This window comes from Motacilla alba, chromosome 4, assembly GCF_015832195.1.
Source record: "Motacilla alba alba isolate MOTALB_02 chromosome 4, Motacilla_alba_V1.0_pri, whole genome shotgun sequence".
In the NCBI taxonomy this organism is placed as follows: domain Eukaryota; kingdom Metazoa; phylum Chordata; class Aves; order Passeriformes; family Motacillidae; genus Motacilla; species Motacilla alba.
This window is the reverse complement of record NC_052019.1, coordinates 32433387-32454173: the sequence shown is the minus strand read 5'-3', so window position 1 is coordinate 32454173 and position 20787 is coordinate 32433387. Positions and strand designations below refer to the sequence as shown.

Genomic DNA, 20787 nt, shown 5'->3' with positions numbered 1-20787 from the left:
CTTCTGCGCATCCTGATCACATTGTGTTCTATCCTGCTCATTCAGACATAGCTGGAAAAGCGTCTTGGGTGTTGATAGAGTCGTGTTAACTGTGCATTTCCTTCACATCCTGGCTGGTGGGAAGATGATTCTGAATACCGGGGAGGAGCAATCTTACAATACCAGTGAATTTTGGCCTGCAATTTCAAGAAGAGAACATAAGTACTTAAACCCTTGTTCCAGGATAAAGGCTATCATTTTCTTTTGTCTCAGGGTCAGTTTCTGAAGGTCACAAGTCAGGGTGGAAAATCACTGATCCTCTGGTCCTAAGAACTGATCTTATCCCAGCTCAGGTGAATCAGTGGTTCACATGCTGGCCTTTACTTTAAAAGGCCCTGGATGTAATTTCATTTGAGAGAGATCTTCAAATGTGGAAAGATTGAATGTTTATGTGCTACAATTCACTTCATATGATTAACGTGTGTCACGGTAGAACTGAAACTTTGAACAGTCTTAGCAGTAAAAGTAGAGACCCTCTGCCACAAGCAAGAATGTTCTTCAATTTTCCCACCTGTTTGATTTTGCTCCATATGTATTGATCTTCACATGTTCAACATGCAGAAGACAACTTTCAAGCCATGAGAACAGACTCCAGAGAGTGTAAAATCTTTGTAGGGCCTGGAGCAGTTTTAGCCCTCCAGGTGCCTTAGCCCTAGTTAAGGTGCATAAACATGCATAACATACATAAAAACTTGTGTTGTGAGTTGGCTTGTTTTATCAGCTCAGATGCTGCTACATTTTTCCAAGCCCCATGTTAGTTGTTAAAATACAGTATGTGCTGTCCATTGACCTGAGGTACCATGGGGCTTGGTCAGTTTGTCATTTTTGATAGTTGCAATGTTTTCTGCTTTCTTTCTCCTGTTTTGAGTTTCTGTGATGAGAAGTAAAGATCTTGCTCTCCTTCCTCATAAATTCCAGACTGTACAAAAGGGGGATTGAGCAGTTAATCCTTCATCTGGAATTAAATTAAGAAAAGTAGATTATTGGTATTGGATATTATTAGTATTATTAGCCCATATGTGTGTACCACAGTTTGAAAATTAGCTCTCACCTGTAATTGAGGTGCCAGTCATGACTGCAGACTCATTTCAGCTGCTATTTTCTTCCCCCAGTGTTTGAAATGGGTTTATTGGCCACTTTCTACTGAAATAGTCTTTCTATAAGCATGAGAACTAGTTGGTCATTTTATTTGAATGTTTAGCACAGAGCAAAGAAAGAAGAAAGAGTTGGTTTCAGCTCCTTCCCTGCTTCAAAAGGAAACTCTTGGTCTAAATAGAAGCATATTGTCAGGGTGGTGCCGTGGTCATGCCGTGACCTGTCAAGCTCTGGTCTGTGCTTCCTTGCAGTATGACTTTGTGGAGCTCCTGGATGGCAGCCGGCTGATTGCGAGGGAGCAACGCAACCTGCTGGAGTCGGAGCGAGCAGGACGGCAGGCGAGGTCTGTCAGTCTCCACGAGGCAGGTTTTATCCAGTATTTGGATTCTGGCATCTGGCACCTGGCCTTTTATAATGATGGGAAAAATGCAGAGCAGGTGTCTTTTAATACCATAATTATAGGTAAGCATAATCTTTAAAGCTCTTACCAAATGCTAGCTTGGGGTCAGGTTTTTCAGGAATTCATAAATAGGTTTTCATAGTTAAATGATCTGACTATTTTTTTTTCAGGTTTTCTATGTATGTGTTTCTTTTGCTACTCAGAATAAAACACAGAGTATATGTTTTAATTTCTTGATCTAAGGAATAAGGGTTTTAATTTCTTAGTTGAAGGCATAGGTGCTTCTAGTGAAACAGTGCTTGAAAGGAGGATGCTGGTTTGAAGTATTTATTAAATGGCGCAGGACTAGATTTTAAGTATGGAGCTCATGTAGTTTTACACTTATAATTTTATCCTTTTTTTGGAGTATAAGATAGTGGGGGCATCAGCAGTAGGAAATCACAGCTATTCATGCTCTTCAAACAAAACAAATGTAAACACTTCTCGGAGTGAGAACAAGCTGTCAGTTAGTAGTGGCTCAAATGATAGCTACTTCATGCAGTGGGCACCTGTGAATTATCCTTCTCTTTTTCCTTCTAGAGTCTGTGGTGGAATGCCCCCGAAATTGCCATGGTAATGGTGAATGTGTTTCTGGATCCTGCCATTGTTTTCCCGGGTTTCTGGGCCCCGATTGTTCAAGAGGTAAATCAGCCCAATGCTTTTCTCAAGTCAGTTTAAGTGAGCATGAAGAGAAATACATTAGAAAAGCAACATCTCAGATGTTCTTCTTTATAAAGCTTTGGTGAAGATCTTTATTCTGATTGTTCTGCCGTGTTCTGTTTCGCAGCAGCCTGCCCGGTGCTGTGCAGTGGCAATGGGCAGTACTCCAAAGGACGCTGCCTGTGCTACAGTGGCTGGAAGGGCACTGAGTGTGACGTGCCTACGAGTCAGTGTATCGATCCCCAGTGTGGGGGACGGGGCATTTGCATCATGGGCTCTTGTGCCTGCAACTCTGGGTACAAAGGAGAAAACTGTGAAGAAGGTAAATGAGTAAATGTTTTTGCCAGCACCAGCTGTTGTTGGTCAGGTTAACAGCTGGCACATCTGGCTCTATAGATTTTTCTAGATTTAGGTCTTACGCACTAAGCCCGTTTCTTCAAAAATCATTTTACAATACTACAAATCAAGTTTTGGAATCACTAGTATCACTGAATTCTACAGAATTATTGTACTCTATTTATTCTCAAGTAAGCAGTGGGAAAATTCAAAGTAACGTGCATGTAATGGTTTTGCTTGGCAGTATATTTGGGTTTCATCTGGCTGAAATCAGCTAAGAAGAAAGCATATGAAACACATATGTAGGAATTCTTATTGAATTTTCCAAGTATAGAGTAATCATTAATTTATTGCATTTGTTGGTAGTCTTTTTCACTGACCAGACTGTGGAAAGTGCTGATTTGAATGCATCAGGGGAAAAAATGATGCATTATTCTTGTATTCCAGAGATATGCATAATAATATTCATTCTGGTATGCTGCAAAATGCAGTTCATTTCCCATTCTATTTTTTAGGGGGTAAAAACTGCTATTTTCTTCCCCAATCAAATTGATTTCATTGATTGCCACATACAAAGTAATGCAATTAAGTCTCTGGAATTAAATTTTCAGACCATTGACCCTACAAGTGTAACATTTTATTGAGTCAAATTGCTGAATTAAATCTCATCATCTAAAGCGCAAGTGAATTAAGACAGAGAGTATGCAACTCATTCATTTTAGAAACAATTTGGGGGACCAATATAGTTGTCAAAACGATATAGTAGTGGATTGGGTCAGTAGTAGCAGGGAATAGTGCTGCAGAGAATCCAGCACTTACCCCATTATGATTAGGCAGAATCAAGATCAGTTGCCCAAGACCCAAAGCCAGTCTTGCTGTAGGTCAGAAAAATGAGCAAACCTTGAAAGATTCTCCATTGATTCAGTGGTAACCTGTAATTGTCTTGATGTCATTTACGTGCATGCACAAAATTTACAGGATCAAAAAGTGGTGTGAAAGGGAGGTGTTCTTGCAAGAAAAATTGCAGCTATGTAAGAAGTGAGGACAAAGAGTGATTTACCTTGTAGCCAGAGAAGGGAGACTGGCACAAAGAGATCTTAGTCCACTCTTAGTCCATGGGTGCGATGCTGCCTGTTTCCTAAGGTCTTGAAATGTGAATGAAGCCCAAAAGTGCCATTAGCACCTCTGGGTTGATTACTGTTATTAGGATTGGCAGGTTGAAGCTGATCTTTCTCCTCTGCCCACAGCGGATTGCTTGGACCCAGCCTGTTCCAGCCACGGGGTGTGCATCCACGGCGAGTGCCACTGCAACCCGGGCTGGGGGGGCAACAACTGTGAAATCCTGAAGACAATGTGCTCTGACCAGTGCTCTGGTCATGGCACCTACCTTCAAGAGAGTGGTAGCTGCACCTGTGATCCCAACTGGACAGGTCCAGATTGCTCCAATGGTAAGAGTTAAAAGCACTGGCATTTTATAAAATGTTGATATCTTGAATAGCAGCATTTTAATGACATTACTGTGTTAGGACCTGACCTGCTGAGCAGATTGATCTCTTGGAGTTGACTTCAGCATGAACTGTAAATTGATTCAAAGGTTCAAAAATAATTAATGAGTTTGAAGGATTTGAAAATCAATGTTTGTATCTTTTAACTGCCTTCATCTGGTCACTTCAGGTATTTCACAAGCAAGCTCAGAATGTTCTTTGCATGATATGGATATTTCCTAATACATCTGCTTAGAAACTTATAACTACACTAGTGAAACCACAGGCATTCACATTTTAAGAATCTCTCCAGCTAATTTGAGGTAATTTTCCTGAAAAACCGATAGCATGCAAGTTTGAAGGCAAAGGGAATGCAAGAATGAGTCTTAAACAGCTTTCGAGGCAGGGTGCAGGCTGCCAGGGTGGAAGGAGTTGGTAGGAGTGAAGAAGCAGAGGAATTTCTTGAAATATGGAACTAAGCTTATTAAAACCATAGTATGAGCTTAGAAACAAAAGGAGAAAACTAGAGGTACTAGCACAGAGCAGAATCTAAATATTTATAAAGTATGACAGCAGCTTTTTGACAAATACGAGTTTTTAGAATCTTGTTTGGTAGCCACATATCAAAAAAGAAATCATGTCTAACTGTGAGACATGTATTTGTCTAAACCAGTTCATCTAAGAACTCAGACATTTTGTTAATGAAAACTGAACACATGGGCTAGCTGGGTTTATGCCAGCTTATGAATAAATATAACTTTTTCATGAGGAACCATCTTTTTGAAACAAATGTACTTCCTGACCAGGATCTGTGGTACTTCATAATGGTTTATCCATACGGGACTGATTGAGTTCCAAGCATGCAAGAAAAAAGTGACAAAGAGAAGAAAATGTTGTCTTCTGTGAATTTTGTTTAGAAGAAAAAATCCTTTTCTGTTTCTAGCACTAAAAATGGCTATTTGTGTTAGACCCTGTCTAGTTCTCAGGCAAAACATGAATCCCTTATTTACTGACACGTCCTCTGCGCTTCTTTTGATGGCCAGTTGTGCTCCATCTTTTACTCATGTTTCATGGAATGATTTGTTATTAAAATATCATAAAATGTTTCTGATCTCAAATACCTCAAGTGTGTCAGACTCACAAAAGAATGTTTGTGAGAACATGTAGAGATTATTTGCTGAAGCAGTGCAAAATGACCTTCAAAGCAGTACACTAAAAAAAGTAAATCTTACCCATAAACATGTTGTTAAGCTGTTAGATGAAGAAAAGAATGAGTTACTTCCATCAGAGGGTTTTATAGGTTTGAAATCAGCAGAGCTTTCCTCTATCTTCATCAGCAGTTTGTCCCTTAATTAGCCCTTCAATTCCACTTCAATTAAATTAACTCTAATTAATAAATTCATTACAAAGATTGACGCACCTTGCTCAAAGCTGGTGTGCTGAAAGCTGATAAACACCTTCACCCTAATGAAAAATTGATTAGATTGAAGAGAAATAAACCTTTCTTTCTCGGAGCTGCAGTGACGTTTTGTGACTCTGAAGTTAATCAAACCATCTTGCATCTTTTAATCAAAAATTTAATTCAAAGTAGATATAAAATGCTATACAGTGGGGGGAGGGGAGGGAAAGGAGGGGGAAATTACAGCTATCTTTCTCCATAAAGGTTTTGGGCTGCATCTTACAGGAAATGTCACAGCTCCTTGATACTGTGTTTAATGTTCTACAGCACTTTGAGACAGCAGAGAGAAAAACACTGTTGATCAGGAAACTGGAAACCTTTCTTGCACTGAATACAAGTTCCTTTTGCTATTAAAAATTATTTTGATCTTTTATTACTGAACTACTTGCTGTCTTTTACAAGGAAAAAAAAAAAACCCTAAATATAGTATTTCTATGAACCATACATGACTACAGCCAGCTGTATGCCAAGAAACTAAAAAGTCCCTCAGGCTGTATTGTATCTCTTTGTTTTTCTGTTTTCTGTTTAGCAGAAGTAAAGTTTGCTGGAGTCTGACTAAATGAACCAAAATGGTAAATGCAAAATCTGGTGGTATAAATTATCATGTTGTATTAAATGAGACTTAATATGTGTTGTTTGGCCTCTGATTACCTTTGGCTGTTAACATATTTTTCAATTATTCTATCAGATACAAGATCCTGTTACTATATGTAAATGACAAGTTAAACTGCTGTGTGTTGATTTATTTTTTTAACAAATTATTGTTGGAACCAGACTCATAGCTGTCACTGATACAAATTTACTGAAAGTAAAAGAGTAAAATGTTCTTTTATACTTTACAGATGTGTCAGTATGTCAGCATAGTGCTAATTTGTCTCACTAAGGCTGATTCTTTGTAATGAAAAATGTGTCAGTAATGGCACATTTCAACTTTGAAAGAAAGCAGGGAGAAGAGTATGGAAGGGAAACCTTGCTAATTTGAACTTCGTCGTAGTAGATTTTCACTCACCACTGACAGTGATCTAGGTCTACCTTACACTGCGAATACAGTGTAACCTCTGGTAGGTAGAAGTGCCATATAATCTAAGATACAAAAGGTTACTCTAAAGACAGATGTGACCACAAAGAAACATGCTTGAAAATTACCACAAGCTAGCAAAAGAGCTGTCAACACTTAAACATCTCTTAAGTCTGCCAGCTAACTAAAAGAGCATTAGCAAAGAGATAAAACTCTGTGCTCTCTATTCTGTTGAATCTTACGTGAAAATGTCTTTCGCAGTACATTTCTTCGATTTAACTTTTCAAAGATTTTGCCTCTCTTATTCTTCCCGTGCTGAATTAAAATTCAGCTCTTCTAACTCCTGTGTTCCCTCTCTCCCCCCTGTGCCCGCCGCCCCCTTTTCTCTGCAGAGATGTGTTCCGCGGACTGCGGCGCGCACGGCGTGTGCGTGGGCGGCGCGTGTCGCTGCGAGGAGGGCTGGACGGGCACGGCCTGCAACCAGCGCGCCTGCCACCCGCGCTGCGCTGAGCACGGCACCTGTAAGGACGGCAAGTGTGAATGTAGCCAGGGATGGAACGGAGAGCACTGTACCATTGGTAGGCTGCCTGTGCTTTACCCTGTCCTCGCTGCGAAACGCTAACAGCCAGCGCTGCTGGCCGCGTCTCAATGAGAAGTGCATTGCTTTGAAGAGTGTTTCTTCAGGGCGAATATTTGCATGTGTCAGTCTGTGAAATGCAATTGATCTTTCAAGAAAGGAAATGGTTATATAATGGCTGATCAGTTCTTCATACCTAGTTTGCCGTGAAGAGAAGGTGGAAGAATTTCCTCTTCACTCTTTTCCCTTTAACTGCCTTTCACTGAGAGGGAGGTTACTTTTATTTTGAATGGTAAATATACTATTTGATTTGTGCTTTTCTATTTTTATGTGATAGCTTTATGTCTCTTGAAAATTAAGCTTCCTATTGTTTTTCTTTCTTTCTTTCTCTTTTAAGGAGAAGAAGCACTAAAAAGTGACTTGCCGACATAAAAATGTCACTTCCACCGTGCAAAAAATGTGATCTAACTGCCCAAAATTATCTTCTTATCAACATAATGTTCTATTTTAGAATACTATCAAATTTCTTACTTGTCAATAATGTAACAGCAGTTTGATACAGCTGATTGGGAAAAAGCCATCCTTAATTACAGCTTCTGTGTTTCTGTAACCAACTTAATTCTAGTGCCTGAAAACCTTTGGAAGTTGCTGTACCATTATCAGTGGAGCTTTTCTTACCCAGTCATTTACAGTCTGTATGTCCCATATAGAGCAGGATATCCTTCTCCACTATACAGGCTTTGACAGTGAGCTAGCGTAAGAAATCATGCATGTAAATAGGAGGAATAAGAAAACATGGAGCTAAAGTGCTAAGAAATTCCCTTCCACACTAATGCCCCTTTGTGCAAGATGCTGCAGGTCTGTAACAGTGGAGTAGAGTCCTATCAAAACTATTTTTATCTTGGCAGAGCCACATAGAAAGACTTCTGCATGACAACAGGTAGGAAGCACAGGCAGAGGAACTGGCAATGTTCTGCATATAAGAGATGACTAGTTTGTACTTTGGTGAGTGGAGAGCATTGCATGAAGCTCATTAGAGGCTGTGCCAGGACTAACCCTGTGACTGAAGTATTTATGGGGCATATCTCCCAAGTATGAGAAGCATCACGCCTAAGCACTTTGAGGTGGATTGGATTGGCAACAAAAGAGGTAGCCTCAGGTCAGACAAAGGCAAGCATAACACTGAGTGATGAGGAAATCATGGATAATCTGAATAATCAAAAAAAGTCCAATAAGTAAAAAACCCCACATGGTTCTGTGTTTGGATAGATGGAGAAGAGATGGTTAAAGGAGGTGATGTGGCTGAAGCAACAGGATAGGACAGTAAGTCTAACTGCAGTGGAGCTGATGGATGTGAATGTAGCATGATTTGCTTTTGCCATAAGCTAAAAAGAGCCTGGAGAATTTTAACTTTCGTGGAAGTTTTGGGAGGGCTCTTAGTCTGAATGTGTTAGCACGGCTAAGCCATAACAGGAACATGAGTATCTAGAAAATAGCAGAACCCAAGCTGTGTTCCCAAGTATTTTACAGCCCTGGCAGAGGGGCAGGTGGTAATGCTGTAAGAGAAGCAGTGGTAAGAGCTTTGAGGGAAGGGAAAATGAGGGCCTATTGCAGCTGTATTAATTAATGCCCACATCATTGTGCCCAGAAGATGAGGCAAGGTTTTCTTTTTTAGAAGGGAGTCAGGTGTTAAAGTAATAAGATTGACTTCAGAATTATTTTTTACAGCAATCACAATTGATTTTTAAAGGTTGGTTGGTTGGTTTGGGGTTTTTGTTATTTACTAATGAAATTGCTCGAACATATGAGGGAGAGGTAATCAAGATGCATCTGCAGACTCACAGGAAGAATCAATAGGGTTAACGTTTTTGAGGAGCTTCCAGAAAACATGCTGACAAAGAGAGTAGAGAGGTGGGGAGAGAACTGCTTTCTGAACAATAAAAGAAAGTAAATATTTAGAAGTCGGATAAAGCCTTTCCCTTGACTGCTTTAACTTGCCAACGAGCAATTACTCAGCAGATCACTCTGCTGTTGGTCTCACTGACCTTGGCAGCATTTCAAGGGTTGTAGTTATACACGGATGAACTGCTCCTGAACAATTTTTCCAACATATTAAGCACAAACAAGTTTTTCCTCAGCACTGGGCAAGCAGGTCTGTCTTCCCACCTGTTTATTCTTTAAATGGGTGTTTACTTTCTGGCTGCTGCTGTAAAAATAGTTTGATTTGTTTATATTGCCCTTACAGCCTCCAAGGCAAGTAACGAGGTAGAGGCTTTAGCCTGCTGTTACATTTATTTTTTTAGACCTGTTTCTTTCCATGTTACAGAGAATCCAGGTCATTTTATTGCTCATTTCCAGCAGTATTTCGACTTAGGAGGGGAAAAATTGCTGCCTCCTTAGCTTGGCAGATGAAGAGTAAATCTGCTTTTCTCTCATCTACCCTACAGTAGGTAGTAGCTCTTTCTGAGCAATAAATTTCGAAACACAAGGGACTTCAGAATATTTCTCTATTCTCTATAAAAACCCAATTTTTTATTGTCACCCTCCATATGTAATCCAGGCATTTTATGCTACCTACAACTCTCTACTTAGTAGCAGAATATTTGCATAATTTGTGTTATGTGTATGAAAGAAGCCTACTCACTCCCCTTTTATATGTCTAAAAATAAACAATTGCACCCTTCTTATTTCTAAAAGTCATTAACCATTTAGCTGAGGTACTGTGAAGTATTTTAGAAATGCAAATGTATTTCTTTGTTGCAGCTATTAGCTGCAAGCCCTATGAAATGCAGCAGCCAAAATTAACAGTTTCTTTGAGAAAGGAATATTGCAAAGAAACTGTAAATCTTAAGGGCAATTGAGTTAACTCACTTTTTGTGAAAGGAATAGCCCTCCAGATCTCTGGCTGGATGTTCAAAATGGGGCAGAATTGTATGCATTACTCACAGAGGTGCTAACTGGAGTATATACTGAATCATCTGAATCCATAACTCATTTGGTCAAAGAATTTATGGTACTTTTGTAAAGCATGAATGCCATTCAAAATGGTAAAAAAAAAATGCTTTGTACCTCGGCTGACAATTTTTATGTATCCTTAAATAACTGTCTGTCCAGTCTCATTTTCAGCTGGCCCACTGTTTGCATTGTAAGTTGACAAGTGTAAAAACATAGCATGAAGGAAAAAAACCAAACCTGTCTCCTTTTTAAAGCAAGGTAGTCCTTAGTTGTATTTCTCTCTAATATCATTTAAATCTTAGATTGCTTCTTGAGTTATGCTGATTTTTACATACACTTCAAAATATTTAAATGGAATTTAGTCAGAGGAAATTCTAATTACTCTAAACTGCCAGATACCTATTTCATTGATTTTTTTTATTTATTTCAGTACTTTAGGGTGTTGGAAGAAAAATTGTAGGTGATTGCAAAGGTTTGCTTTTTTTTTTGTTCAGAAAAAACTTTAGACATCTCCTTGTCTGGGTTCAACATCAGGGTTTCCCTAAGGCCGAAGATGACAGGACTGGATTGGAGAAATAATACACATATGTATTTTATATACTTTCATTTGTGATAGAGAACAGAGCAGACTAAATAAAGCAGGGAGGTCTATTTGTTTGAAGCAGTGTGTATAGTAGGGTGGACAAGATTGTTTGGACTGATGCAGTAAACGTGCTGTCCATTTCTGATATCCACGGGTCCATTATGGGCCATTGGCACAGGGTAGTGCAACTTCCATACCTCACCTGATGTCAGCCACGCTTGTGAGCCACTGCCTTTGCTCTGAATGCATCCTTCCACATATTTATATCAAAGATGTTCAGAGGTAATTATATGCTCAGCATTTTGATGAACGAATCTAATAGGAATTAGCAAAACTCAAAACTTGGTGCTATTGTTTAGCATCGTAGAGGATTGAACTAAATGTAGGCAATGTATGTTTCAAGTACTAAACAATTTAAGGCACCTAAATTGCTTGTAATCTCTTCCCTCTGGAGAACTGTAGTCATAAAATCATAGGATCATGGAATAGTTTGGATTGGAAGGGACCTTTAGAGGTCAACCCCCCTGCAGCAAGCAGCATCATCTTCAACTAGATTTGCTCAGAGCCTCATGTGCTGAGAGCCTCATGCAGCCTGGCCTTGAATGTTTCTAGGGCATTCCTCACCTTTCTGGGCAACTTGTTCCAGTGTTCCACCACCCAATGGAACAAAACTTCCTTAAGTGTAGTTTGAACCTACCCTCTTTTACTTTAAAACCATTACCTTGTCCTGTCACAACAGGCACTGCTAAAATGTTTTAATGTCATGTTTTACAATTTTCTGTATCCCTATGAGAACAGGTTAAATCAACAGTCCACTGCAGAGCTGTGGAAACTCACCTGTCAATTGTTTATTTGGTCTGCAAATGACATTCATGGGTCTGAGGTGAGCATCCATGTATTATTTTTTGAAGCTCAACCTGCATCTCAATGGGATACAAGACAGCAGATGCACAGCTGGTGCCCAGGTGATAGCCTGGATGAAAATCTGCTCTGTAATTAAGTTTTCATAACCGACTTGTGCTAAAGTATGTTTTGTTTCCTTTCTGTCCTGGCTTGCAATGAGTTCAGTGACCCTCTCCTGTCTGAGTAGTTGTTTTGTGAGATTGGAACAGATATTATTTCGGAAAGTCTATTATTTTTTGTGGTATAACTGTCATGTACCATGAGTATATAAGGTAACTGTCATAGGAAGCCCATAAATATGAATACTTTTCCAGCTGCTTTTCCATTAAACTCTGTTAGCTGAATGAAATTAGTAAATAATTATGTTGGTGGGGAACCTGCTGTATCGATGTGCTGTGTAACAACTCACTTTTACAATGCAGCCTAATTTTTTCTATAGACTAAATTAGTTTCATCATAATCTAAATTGCAAATTTAGCAATTTGCATTAAAACTATGCCTTCTTGTTCAGAATTGTCAACACCTCTTTTTTAAAAGTCTTTAACATTAAGCATGGGTGGGTTAGACCATCTGTTTATAAAGCTTGCCTGCAGCTCCATTACTTAACACAAGACAGGTTACAGCTGTTTAATTGTTATCATGTTGAACGATTATCTTTCAATCCAAAATTAATATTTGTGTATGTATGCATGGAAAGCATATCGCTAAACATAAATGAGCTAAATGTGGATTAGTGTCATTAAGCATTCATATTGATCCCTCAGGAGGGCTAAAGTTAGCATCATGGTACTTCCACTCTACTTTTGAGTGCCACATGAGGCTGCTTTACCTGGTGTGCAGAACTGAAAATCAAAGCCAGTGGTGGTTCACTGAGAAGTGTGCAGCTTATGTTTATATTCCAGGGAGAACTGGGATCTAATTAGTTTATTTTCTAAGAATTTCCCTTAAAATTTAGTTGAGAAAATAATTAACAAGGAACAGCAAATTATTTATTTTAACCTTTTTCTTTGCATGAAAAACAGTAGCATGACATTCAAATCAATCAAACAAAAAAAAATTTCCTCAGCAAGGAATTTCTAGTTTCATTTATTTTAGACACAAAATCAGGAGTATCATCTGGTTTAGATATTCTGAGCTATTAAAAAAATAGTCTAGAGCACTTTCCCCTAAGTGTGTTTCCATTAGCACAGACTGTTCCAGTGACTGATTAAAATGGTTTTCTGACTGGGGACAAACACCAAGGCATCAGTGTGCTGGTTTTCTGTGTGACCACAATCAGGTCAGCATAAGCACCAAAGTACAGCAAGTGTTGAGGAATGCTGAGACAGAATCTCCTCCAGTAAGTTAGATGGCCTGCACCTGTTCCCTTCAGCACGTGTTTAGCTTGGGGCTCCTTATACTGCAGATTTCAAATATGACTTTATCTCTGTATAAAGATGAGAGAGCAAGACAAATGCATTCCTTCAGTTAATTAAACAAAATGCTTATAGAAAACTTGATATGGCTGTATATCATTACACTATACATTTTTGACACGTGGGCTCGACAGAGTAAGTCATGAACCAGTTTGAGGGCTTGATCTATCTTCTCCACATGTGCACATTAGCAGCACAGATAGTCAGTACTATGATGGCCACTGTCATTTCAGTGCTGATGCTAATTGCCAAGCATGGCTCACTTTTCTGGGAAGTGTAGTTCCTGACAATATTCACATTTCCGAGCAGTTTAGTGTGTCACATATTTATTTTACCTTATTACGTGCACAGGCATTTTTCATAAATGTTATGATTCTTTTGAAATCTTTTGTTCCTCAAATTTAATAATTACTTCTGTATGGATATATTCTGTAATTATCAAAATTCCTAAATGTATGATTTTCTTTAGTTCTGGGTTCATGGATACTGGGTTCTGAATACAAGTTTCATCTTAAAAATAAGATTGTATCTGAATGAAGGTATGACCTTTGACAAACAGTTTTTATGGATAAAATCAATCAAATATTCAAAACCAATTAGATCCAGTACCAATTAGTTCACCACAGTATTGGGGTGAAACCCTACTTTCAAAACACCTGACTGCTTTCAGTTGGGATTTTACAGCAATATTTATCCTTATACCCTCAATGCAAAAAGCCTACGAGGAAGAGATTATGACTTTCTTGGCATCCAGAGGACTGATAATCACAGTTTAACAAGATTTCATGAAATTTAGAACAAATTTGGGATTTATATTTAGTGTGCCTAAAGGACATGTTAATAAATTGCGAGACCGAGCTTTGAATATGCCATATATCTGTACATTTGGTAACCATAAAAATACTCAATTACCAGGTGAATTTTTGGAGCTATGAAAAAAAGTGAGTTATTGGCCAGGCCTTAACACATTTCAAGACCAAGTATCTCAAATACAAATTAACTGTTAGCATACTTTAAATTGCTAATTGGTTAATTTGCATTTAAATGAGGACCACATGTGAAGTTCAAGTTAGGCACATTTTCAGAAAGCAGCAGAATCCTCTGAGATGTGAAGAATTTTAAAGCCTGTTGTGAAGCTTATTTGAGCTGAAGTGGCCAGAGAGTAAGAAGTGCTTTTGTAAGTTGTATTGTTGCATGCTGGTCAGACCACATTCCATAAATACTTTCAGTCAGGGAGAAAGATGGAAATTATAATGCTTCCCATCCTGATCCATGCCCTAATGTGTTTTCAAGCTAAATTTATCTTTCACGCAGTTCTTAATGTGAGTGTCAGGTTTTTATCTGTATCTGAGGCAGGTCTTCACAAGTTTGTTGATTCAAATGAACTTTTCCAACCTGTACAGGTGGGATAGTTTTAACCCTTTAATGGCATATAATCTTTCTTCTAAATCCTCTTCCCGCTAAACTAATATAAAGTAGGAAACAACACTGCTGATGATCTTACCAGCAGTCCCAAATTTCCTGTGTCTACTACATCCTTAAAAGTAACTGAACCTTTTATTCTAATACATGTGTAGCTTTCCAGTAATAATGGTCAGAAATCTTACTTTACAGTAAAATTGGGATGGTCTCCAGAACAAAAAATCCAAAGGATAAGGGGCTTATGTGTCTTTGTATACAAATCTCATAAATGATTGCTGCAAAGAACAGTTGCAATTTTGGCAAGGGATAAATTGTAGTGAAGTCAGGCCTCTCTGCAAATGTTTAAAATGCATAAACAATTAAAATGATCTGAGTTCAGAGTGATAACAGTGTTTTGGCCATTGTAAGGAGGAAAAAAAATGGAATTGTGTGAAATTATGATTCCATCCATGTGGTCTCCTTTACAAGAAGGGCAAAGGGAAATTTAGGAGTAAAAAAGTATCAAAAGGAGGGGAGAGTGTAATCCTCCTCTATTGGCAGCAATGCTCTGAACATATGGTCTGTCTAAGACAAGGTTCTTACAAACTCAGAGAATGGATGATGACTATGAGCTGCTTACAGTGGAAGAACATGTGCTTTCAGTACTGTTCAGTGATGAATAGAAAGAATTCCATTTGCAAATGATACCAAAGCCTGCTGCCCCCAAGCACTTTGGAAGACAGGACAAGAATTTAAAATTACTTTAACAAATAGCACAGACTATGCAGAAAAATAAGGTGCAATTCAACAAATGCTGGCTTCTATCCTTAAGAATAATCAGCTGCACAAATCCAAGTTAGGAAGCAGTTTGCCAGGCAGAAAACACTGTAGGAGATGCTGAATTTGACATGAGCAAACCTTTCTAAAGACAGGCTACAAGAGTAGTTTTAAAATTTTGTGAATTCTGGACTTCTGTAAGTTTTTGGTAGAGGCATGGAGCTCCTCTGAATTTGCATATGGATGCATGCTTTTTTTAGGCGTTCTTTGGGAGGGAAAGCAGTTGCCTAAAGGAATCAGTATGCTAGTCCCTAGGATAAGAAATGCTGGGTTTAAATATTACAAGGGTTATTTGGGGTTTTATGTTCAAAAGGTGGTTTAATTGTCAAAACAGTTAAACTGTGGCTGGGTGGGAATGAGAGGAAATAAGGGTGATCTGGTAGCCACGTCAGGAGGAGTAAACCACCGTGGACTGAGTCTTGAGTAGATTAGAAAAATCAGACCAGAGTTGTCAGGTTTTGGTGGTCTGGTTTTGTACCAGTTCCCCCAAAGCAAGCACCAAAATTGCATTCTTCCTGAAGCTTGCAGTAAGTTTTCTCTTCTGCTGGCACGTGCCTGTGAAACCACTAATAAAGTGTGTGGCTCACCCCCTGCCACTGCTTGGCTGCTCAGGGAGTAAAAAGTAATGTTCATAAGAAGAGACTGGTGCACAGGATGAACTAGTTAAGGATGATTTTGAAGACCTGGATTCCACCCTTGATTCTAACATGTATTTTCTGTTAGTTGCTCACAAGTACAGACTGTAAAGAAGTTCTCTCTGGCTGTTCTTCACTACATGGGAACAAGATTTGTACATGTGTGATTTGCTTAAAATGTTGGTTCGTGTATGAAATACTATATAATTCTAAGTATTCCAGAAAATCACATCATAGGTGCTTGTAGTGAAGTGAATGGAGATTTCTCACTCTGATGTTTCTATGCTTTAGAGACTGGTAAAATGAGGTAAGAACACCAGATCTCTTCACACCAGTAGTATAAAGATAGTGTGCTAAATAATTGTGACTTAGGGAGGAAGGTGGTAGGAAAGTCTGAAAGAGAACTGTTGCTTCTTTGTTTAGGTTTGCATAGTGTGCCTGCTGCTTGGGCATCAGCTGGTTGTTGTTTGTGAGAGAATGAGTGCTGAATGAGGACTGTGAGCTCTGCACATTCACAAGGGGAAAAGTGTGTAAAACTTGCACAGGTAGCCATAAACCCATCACTGCCTAAATTTTGGATGCTTGACATGGCCACTGTCATGGTATTCTTCTAATGTGTTCAGGGTTTTTTGGCATATGGATTGTAAACAAAGTTTTATACAAATACTGAAAATAAGTGAAGATATTAAAACTTTCTACCTTTAAACAAACAGATAAATGTGTGGAAAGCTAAAGGGAAACAATATGGTAACAACATAGCGTAGTTTGCTTATGGTCAGTTTTTATTCCAAGAAAAGCTTGCTGGCTCCCTGTATGACACTTGGTGCAAGGTTGTGTAGAAGTGTAAACGTGACTGATGCAAGGTATGTCCTTCACATGTTCCTGTAGAGGATGGGTATCTGAGAGCATGAAGTTTGTGTGAGCAGCATAGGTACTTATGCAGTCATTCACCAGGGAATGGGAAGTGCAGTAAGGAGTTGGAGGGCATGAGAGGAGGCAAAGCAGAGCTTGCTCTGAGAGGAGCAGGTCAGCGTTCTTCGTTGTTGCTGATACTGAAATTATTTCTTCATCATCTCTCCTTTCTTTTCTTCCCCACTTTGGTTCTTTTCTTCCCCCCCTCTTTGGTTCTGTTTTCTCTTTCTATTTTCTCCTTCTGTTTTCTTTTAGAGGAAGAGGTGGTAATGCAGTAAGGAAGGGAGAGAGCTGATTGTATTAGTGGAAATGAGGCAAGGGTTTGACTCGCACTTTCAAGGCGTTGAAAGTAAAAAAAAAAAACTTTAAAAAAACCTGTTTTTTTATTTAGACTGACCTAGGTCAATATGGCTTTGGTCATGTTCATTTGTGGTTTTGCTTCATGTCTGGTGGTGCTATGACGTTTAATCTGCTCTTACAGCACAGTCATGACTCTTGAGCTATTGAGTTGACACTGTAACAGGCCTGTACATACATTACAAAAACATGGGGCGTGTTACAGTCTAGTGTACAGATTACAAAGATTATGGTGGGTGAAGATATCTGATGGAGAGTAATGATTTAAACTAACAGAGATATAAATTCACTGTACAGCATTTAGAAGCATGTCACCATTGTAATCCCGAATGACAGAATAATCAGAATAAAGCAGTGCTATAAGGACCAATTAAGGAACATCAAATCAATGGGTATGTGACTCATGCTGATTTAAACGGGAGCTAATTGGAATAAATAGATTTAATATACACTTTTATTCTTAGGCTATTCTGTCATACCTGGAGGAAGCAGTATATGAGTAAGGAAGACACTGACTTATATCTCTGATAGGAAACTAATGGGAAACATTATATCTTTTTTTTTTTTTTAAGTCAGGGTTCTGACTGGTTAAGAAATATGCTGTCTTAAGTGTGAATTTGCCTGACTGTTACAGTTTCTTTGTAAAATCATTTATCTGCCACATATTTATATAAATGCCCACACAGATTGATGGCATCATTTCTGTTTTATTTTGTATGCATTTTGAATTCCACTTAGATCTTCTTGGGCTTTGAGTAGCCTAGAAAATGTAAAAATCTTACACCTTCATTTTTGTTTTTGTTTTTTCCACTTGGAGTTATACAAAGTCCTTCTACTTCTGGAGATAATAGCAAGATTTAAATGGCACAGTCTTAAACTCTGCAAGAAAACTCTTGTAGGTATATTGTCTGGTCTGTAATTCAACTTTTTAAAGACATAAGATAACCTTTCTGTGCCAGGTGTGTAAATATCTTGCCAAGGAGCGCCTGCTGAGATGTTCCATCCTACTGAAGGGCTCCAAATCCCAGCTGGAATTCTCTGTACAGAGCGGGGAAAAGGCTTGTATTTTGTATTTCCACACAGGTTCATTCCTCTTTGAGTTGCAGTGCCATGAAGATAAGGAAGACAGCATGGCTAGTTAAACTTCACTGCAAAGTTATACAGTTTTTGGTCATTCATTTTCTGCTTTGTGGTTTTTCTACAATGCTGCAAAATAGTTTCTAACATTGTCCTTAACATCAGCTGGCTGTGAGTCAAAGGATGCTGGAAGGTAGAATTTGTTTTCTGAGAATTACAGTTCTGTGGTTTGGAGCTGTCTTCTAATAAGACTGCTGGATAAAAAAAAATCTGAAAAGAGCATTTTCTTAATCTCTCTTGTGTTTGGGAGGTTTTGGGGGGGTTGGTTTGGGGTTTTTGTTGTTGTTTGTTTGTTTGTTTGTGTTTTTTAATGAGATTCTGAAAATAAATAGTGTAGGGGGCTTGGGATTGCAGGGACTGTTTTCAGTTGCCTAGGTGGTTTTTTTTAATGTTCTGTTACCTATCCTTACACTTGTAGAGGCATTTAATGTTTTACTGGTGAATGGATGAATTCCCCAGACAGACCTGATTGCTTTAATTTTATGAAATAGAGCTTGATTTTTCCTCCACCTATACTACACCGTGTTTTAAGCTGTGTAGGAGCAAGGGGAATTACACTGGCTGAGTAAGAGAAGAATTTGATCCACCCTGAAATGTAGCTGTATCATATTTCTTTTTGTTTGTGGTTAATGTGAAAAGCTACCTAGTTTGTTGCTGCTGCTCTAAATGTTCTGTAATTGATGTTTTCATCTTACTTTGTCTTGCATTAACCTTACCATTATAGGGGAAAAACAAAAATAAAACTGTGCAGTGGACACGTGACACTTTCTTCAAGAAAAAGGGACTAGAATATTTTCTCCTCTTAGTTGTAGCAGTGATTGTGCCTCCTGATATATATCACCTCCCTCCTTGGAGTCCAGAGCAGCTTTTTTTCTGTCCATCCAAATTGGAGGAAAGGCCTCTGTTACCCATCCAAAGGGATCCTAGCAATGACAGAGAACTTGCCAGACAGGGGCCATCATCCATCAGGGGTTTAGGAAAGTCAAATTTTAAAGGAAAGAGAGGCTGTGAGGGCTGTGTTGAGAGACCTTGTCCCCAGCCAAACCGGGGGATGGAGTCCAGCATTGCTGGCTCAGCTTGCCCTGTCCCCACTGCAGTAGTCTGTAGTCTCCCATCTCCTCGGGCACGGGTGGCTGGCTTTGGTGGCCTGCAGTGGACCTGGTGGCTTTGCTCTATGACATTAACCCCTTTCACACAACTGCAGTTGATGTCTGTTTCCTGGAAGGAGGGAGGGAATATGTTACCCATCTGTGCTGTGTCTCATGTATTAAAAGTAGGCCCTGCTGCTTGAAATCCATCTTATGCTCTGTATGTCATTCATCCATCTGCCTCCTCAAATCTTTTGTGAAATCTTAAGTGTCATAACTTACAAAAAGAAGTCTTGCTATTCTTGTATATACTGTGCTATTTATTTTTATACATCCAAAGCCTACATTTAGTTTTCACCTGCTTTTCAAAATGAAATGGATCATCATGCTACTAACCCCACTGTGCCCTCTTCCACCCCATATTTACAGTTCAGCTTATTTTACATACTTGGTTTGTGTGCTTAGAAGAATAACTGTGACTGAATTAAAGCAGAAGAAAAAAAGTCCTCCTAAAAATCCTGTTAATCCATTGAAAATTAGGATAGTGTGCTGGTTATGCTGTCAGAGTTATGAGTGACCTGCAAATCAAAAATCTTCCCGTGTGGTTAGTGTTTTTGAAGCTTTTATGCTAAGGAATTGCTCTTATGTTATGTTGAAAATCAAAATTTTAAGCTAGCTTTGATTATATTTTTGTTATATAAAAAAAATCAAAGCATGTGAAGAGAAGTCAGAAGAAAATGTGGTCTCAGATATGTAGCTTCCCTTTTGCTTCTGCAGGCCTACTTCCTAAAACGGTTTCATTGATTCATGACGATGCTTGCTGAAAAGAGAATTTCTTGCATTTTTAAAAGCCTTGAAATACATTTTCATTTTGTAATGTAAGACCCCTCATGTCAGGTGCACCTGCTTGATTTGCATGTGAATTCTGAACAATTCTTGTTTCATGTGACACTTCTGAAATGTCTGTCTGTTTTTTTTTTTTCTTTCTAATTCTCAAGCTCACTATTTGGATAAGATAGTGAAAGGTACTGTATATTTGCTCTTTGACATGCCTTTGTCTACATGTTCGGGGTTTTTTCTTTTTTATTAATATTAATATATAGTTAAAAACATACTAGTCTGGGCAAAAGAATCTTCTCTTACATACATTCCATGGATTATATATAACTCATACGGCTTTCAACTCATCTCAAAATTTTGCTTCTGTTGTATGGTAACACTTTATCAGTAATTATACATTTATGAACAAACTGTATACATGTATTAGATTTAATCTGAACCAATAACTGAAGATAGTATTCATTTGCTGTTTGGAACCTTTTTTTTTGTTAGTTGTACCTTTACCATTGAACCTCTACTTACAAAACCTAAATATTAAGGAAAGAAAGCCAAGTGATACTCTTGTCACAGAACGAGTGTCATTAGTTTTAAAGAACAGATTAATTATAGAGATGTGT

At 38.5% G+C, this 20787-nt stretch overlaps 1 protein-coding gene across 47 annotated transcripts in view; it reads left to right on the top strand.

The window, feature by feature from the left end:
• TENM3 (teneurin transmembrane protein 3) overlaps nucleotides 1–20787 on the top strand; it is a 1291416-nt gene that overhangs the window by 1204848 nt on the left and 65781 nt on the right. For 43 of the 47 annotated variants that reach the window (XM_038135908.1, XM_038135903.1, XM_038135907.1 and 40 more), the window contains 6 exons: nucleotides 1386–1596; nucleotides 2114–2215; nucleotides 2361–2555; nucleotides 3817–4017; nucleotides 6923–7108; nucleotides 20329–20355. In XM_038135908.1, coding sequence (XP_037991836.1) covers nucleotides 1386–1596; nucleotides 2114–2215; nucleotides 2361–2555; nucleotides 3817–4017; nucleotides 6923–7108; nucleotides 20329–20355 — 922 coding nt within the window. The remainder of the gene's footprint in view (nucleotides 1–1385; nucleotides 1597–2113; nucleotides 2216–2360; nucleotides 2556–3816; nucleotides 4018–6922; nucleotides 7109–20328; nucleotides 20356–20787) is intronic. The other 4 variants (XM_038135930.1, XM_038135923.1, XM_038135946.1 and 1 more) reach the window with 2 other exon arrangements.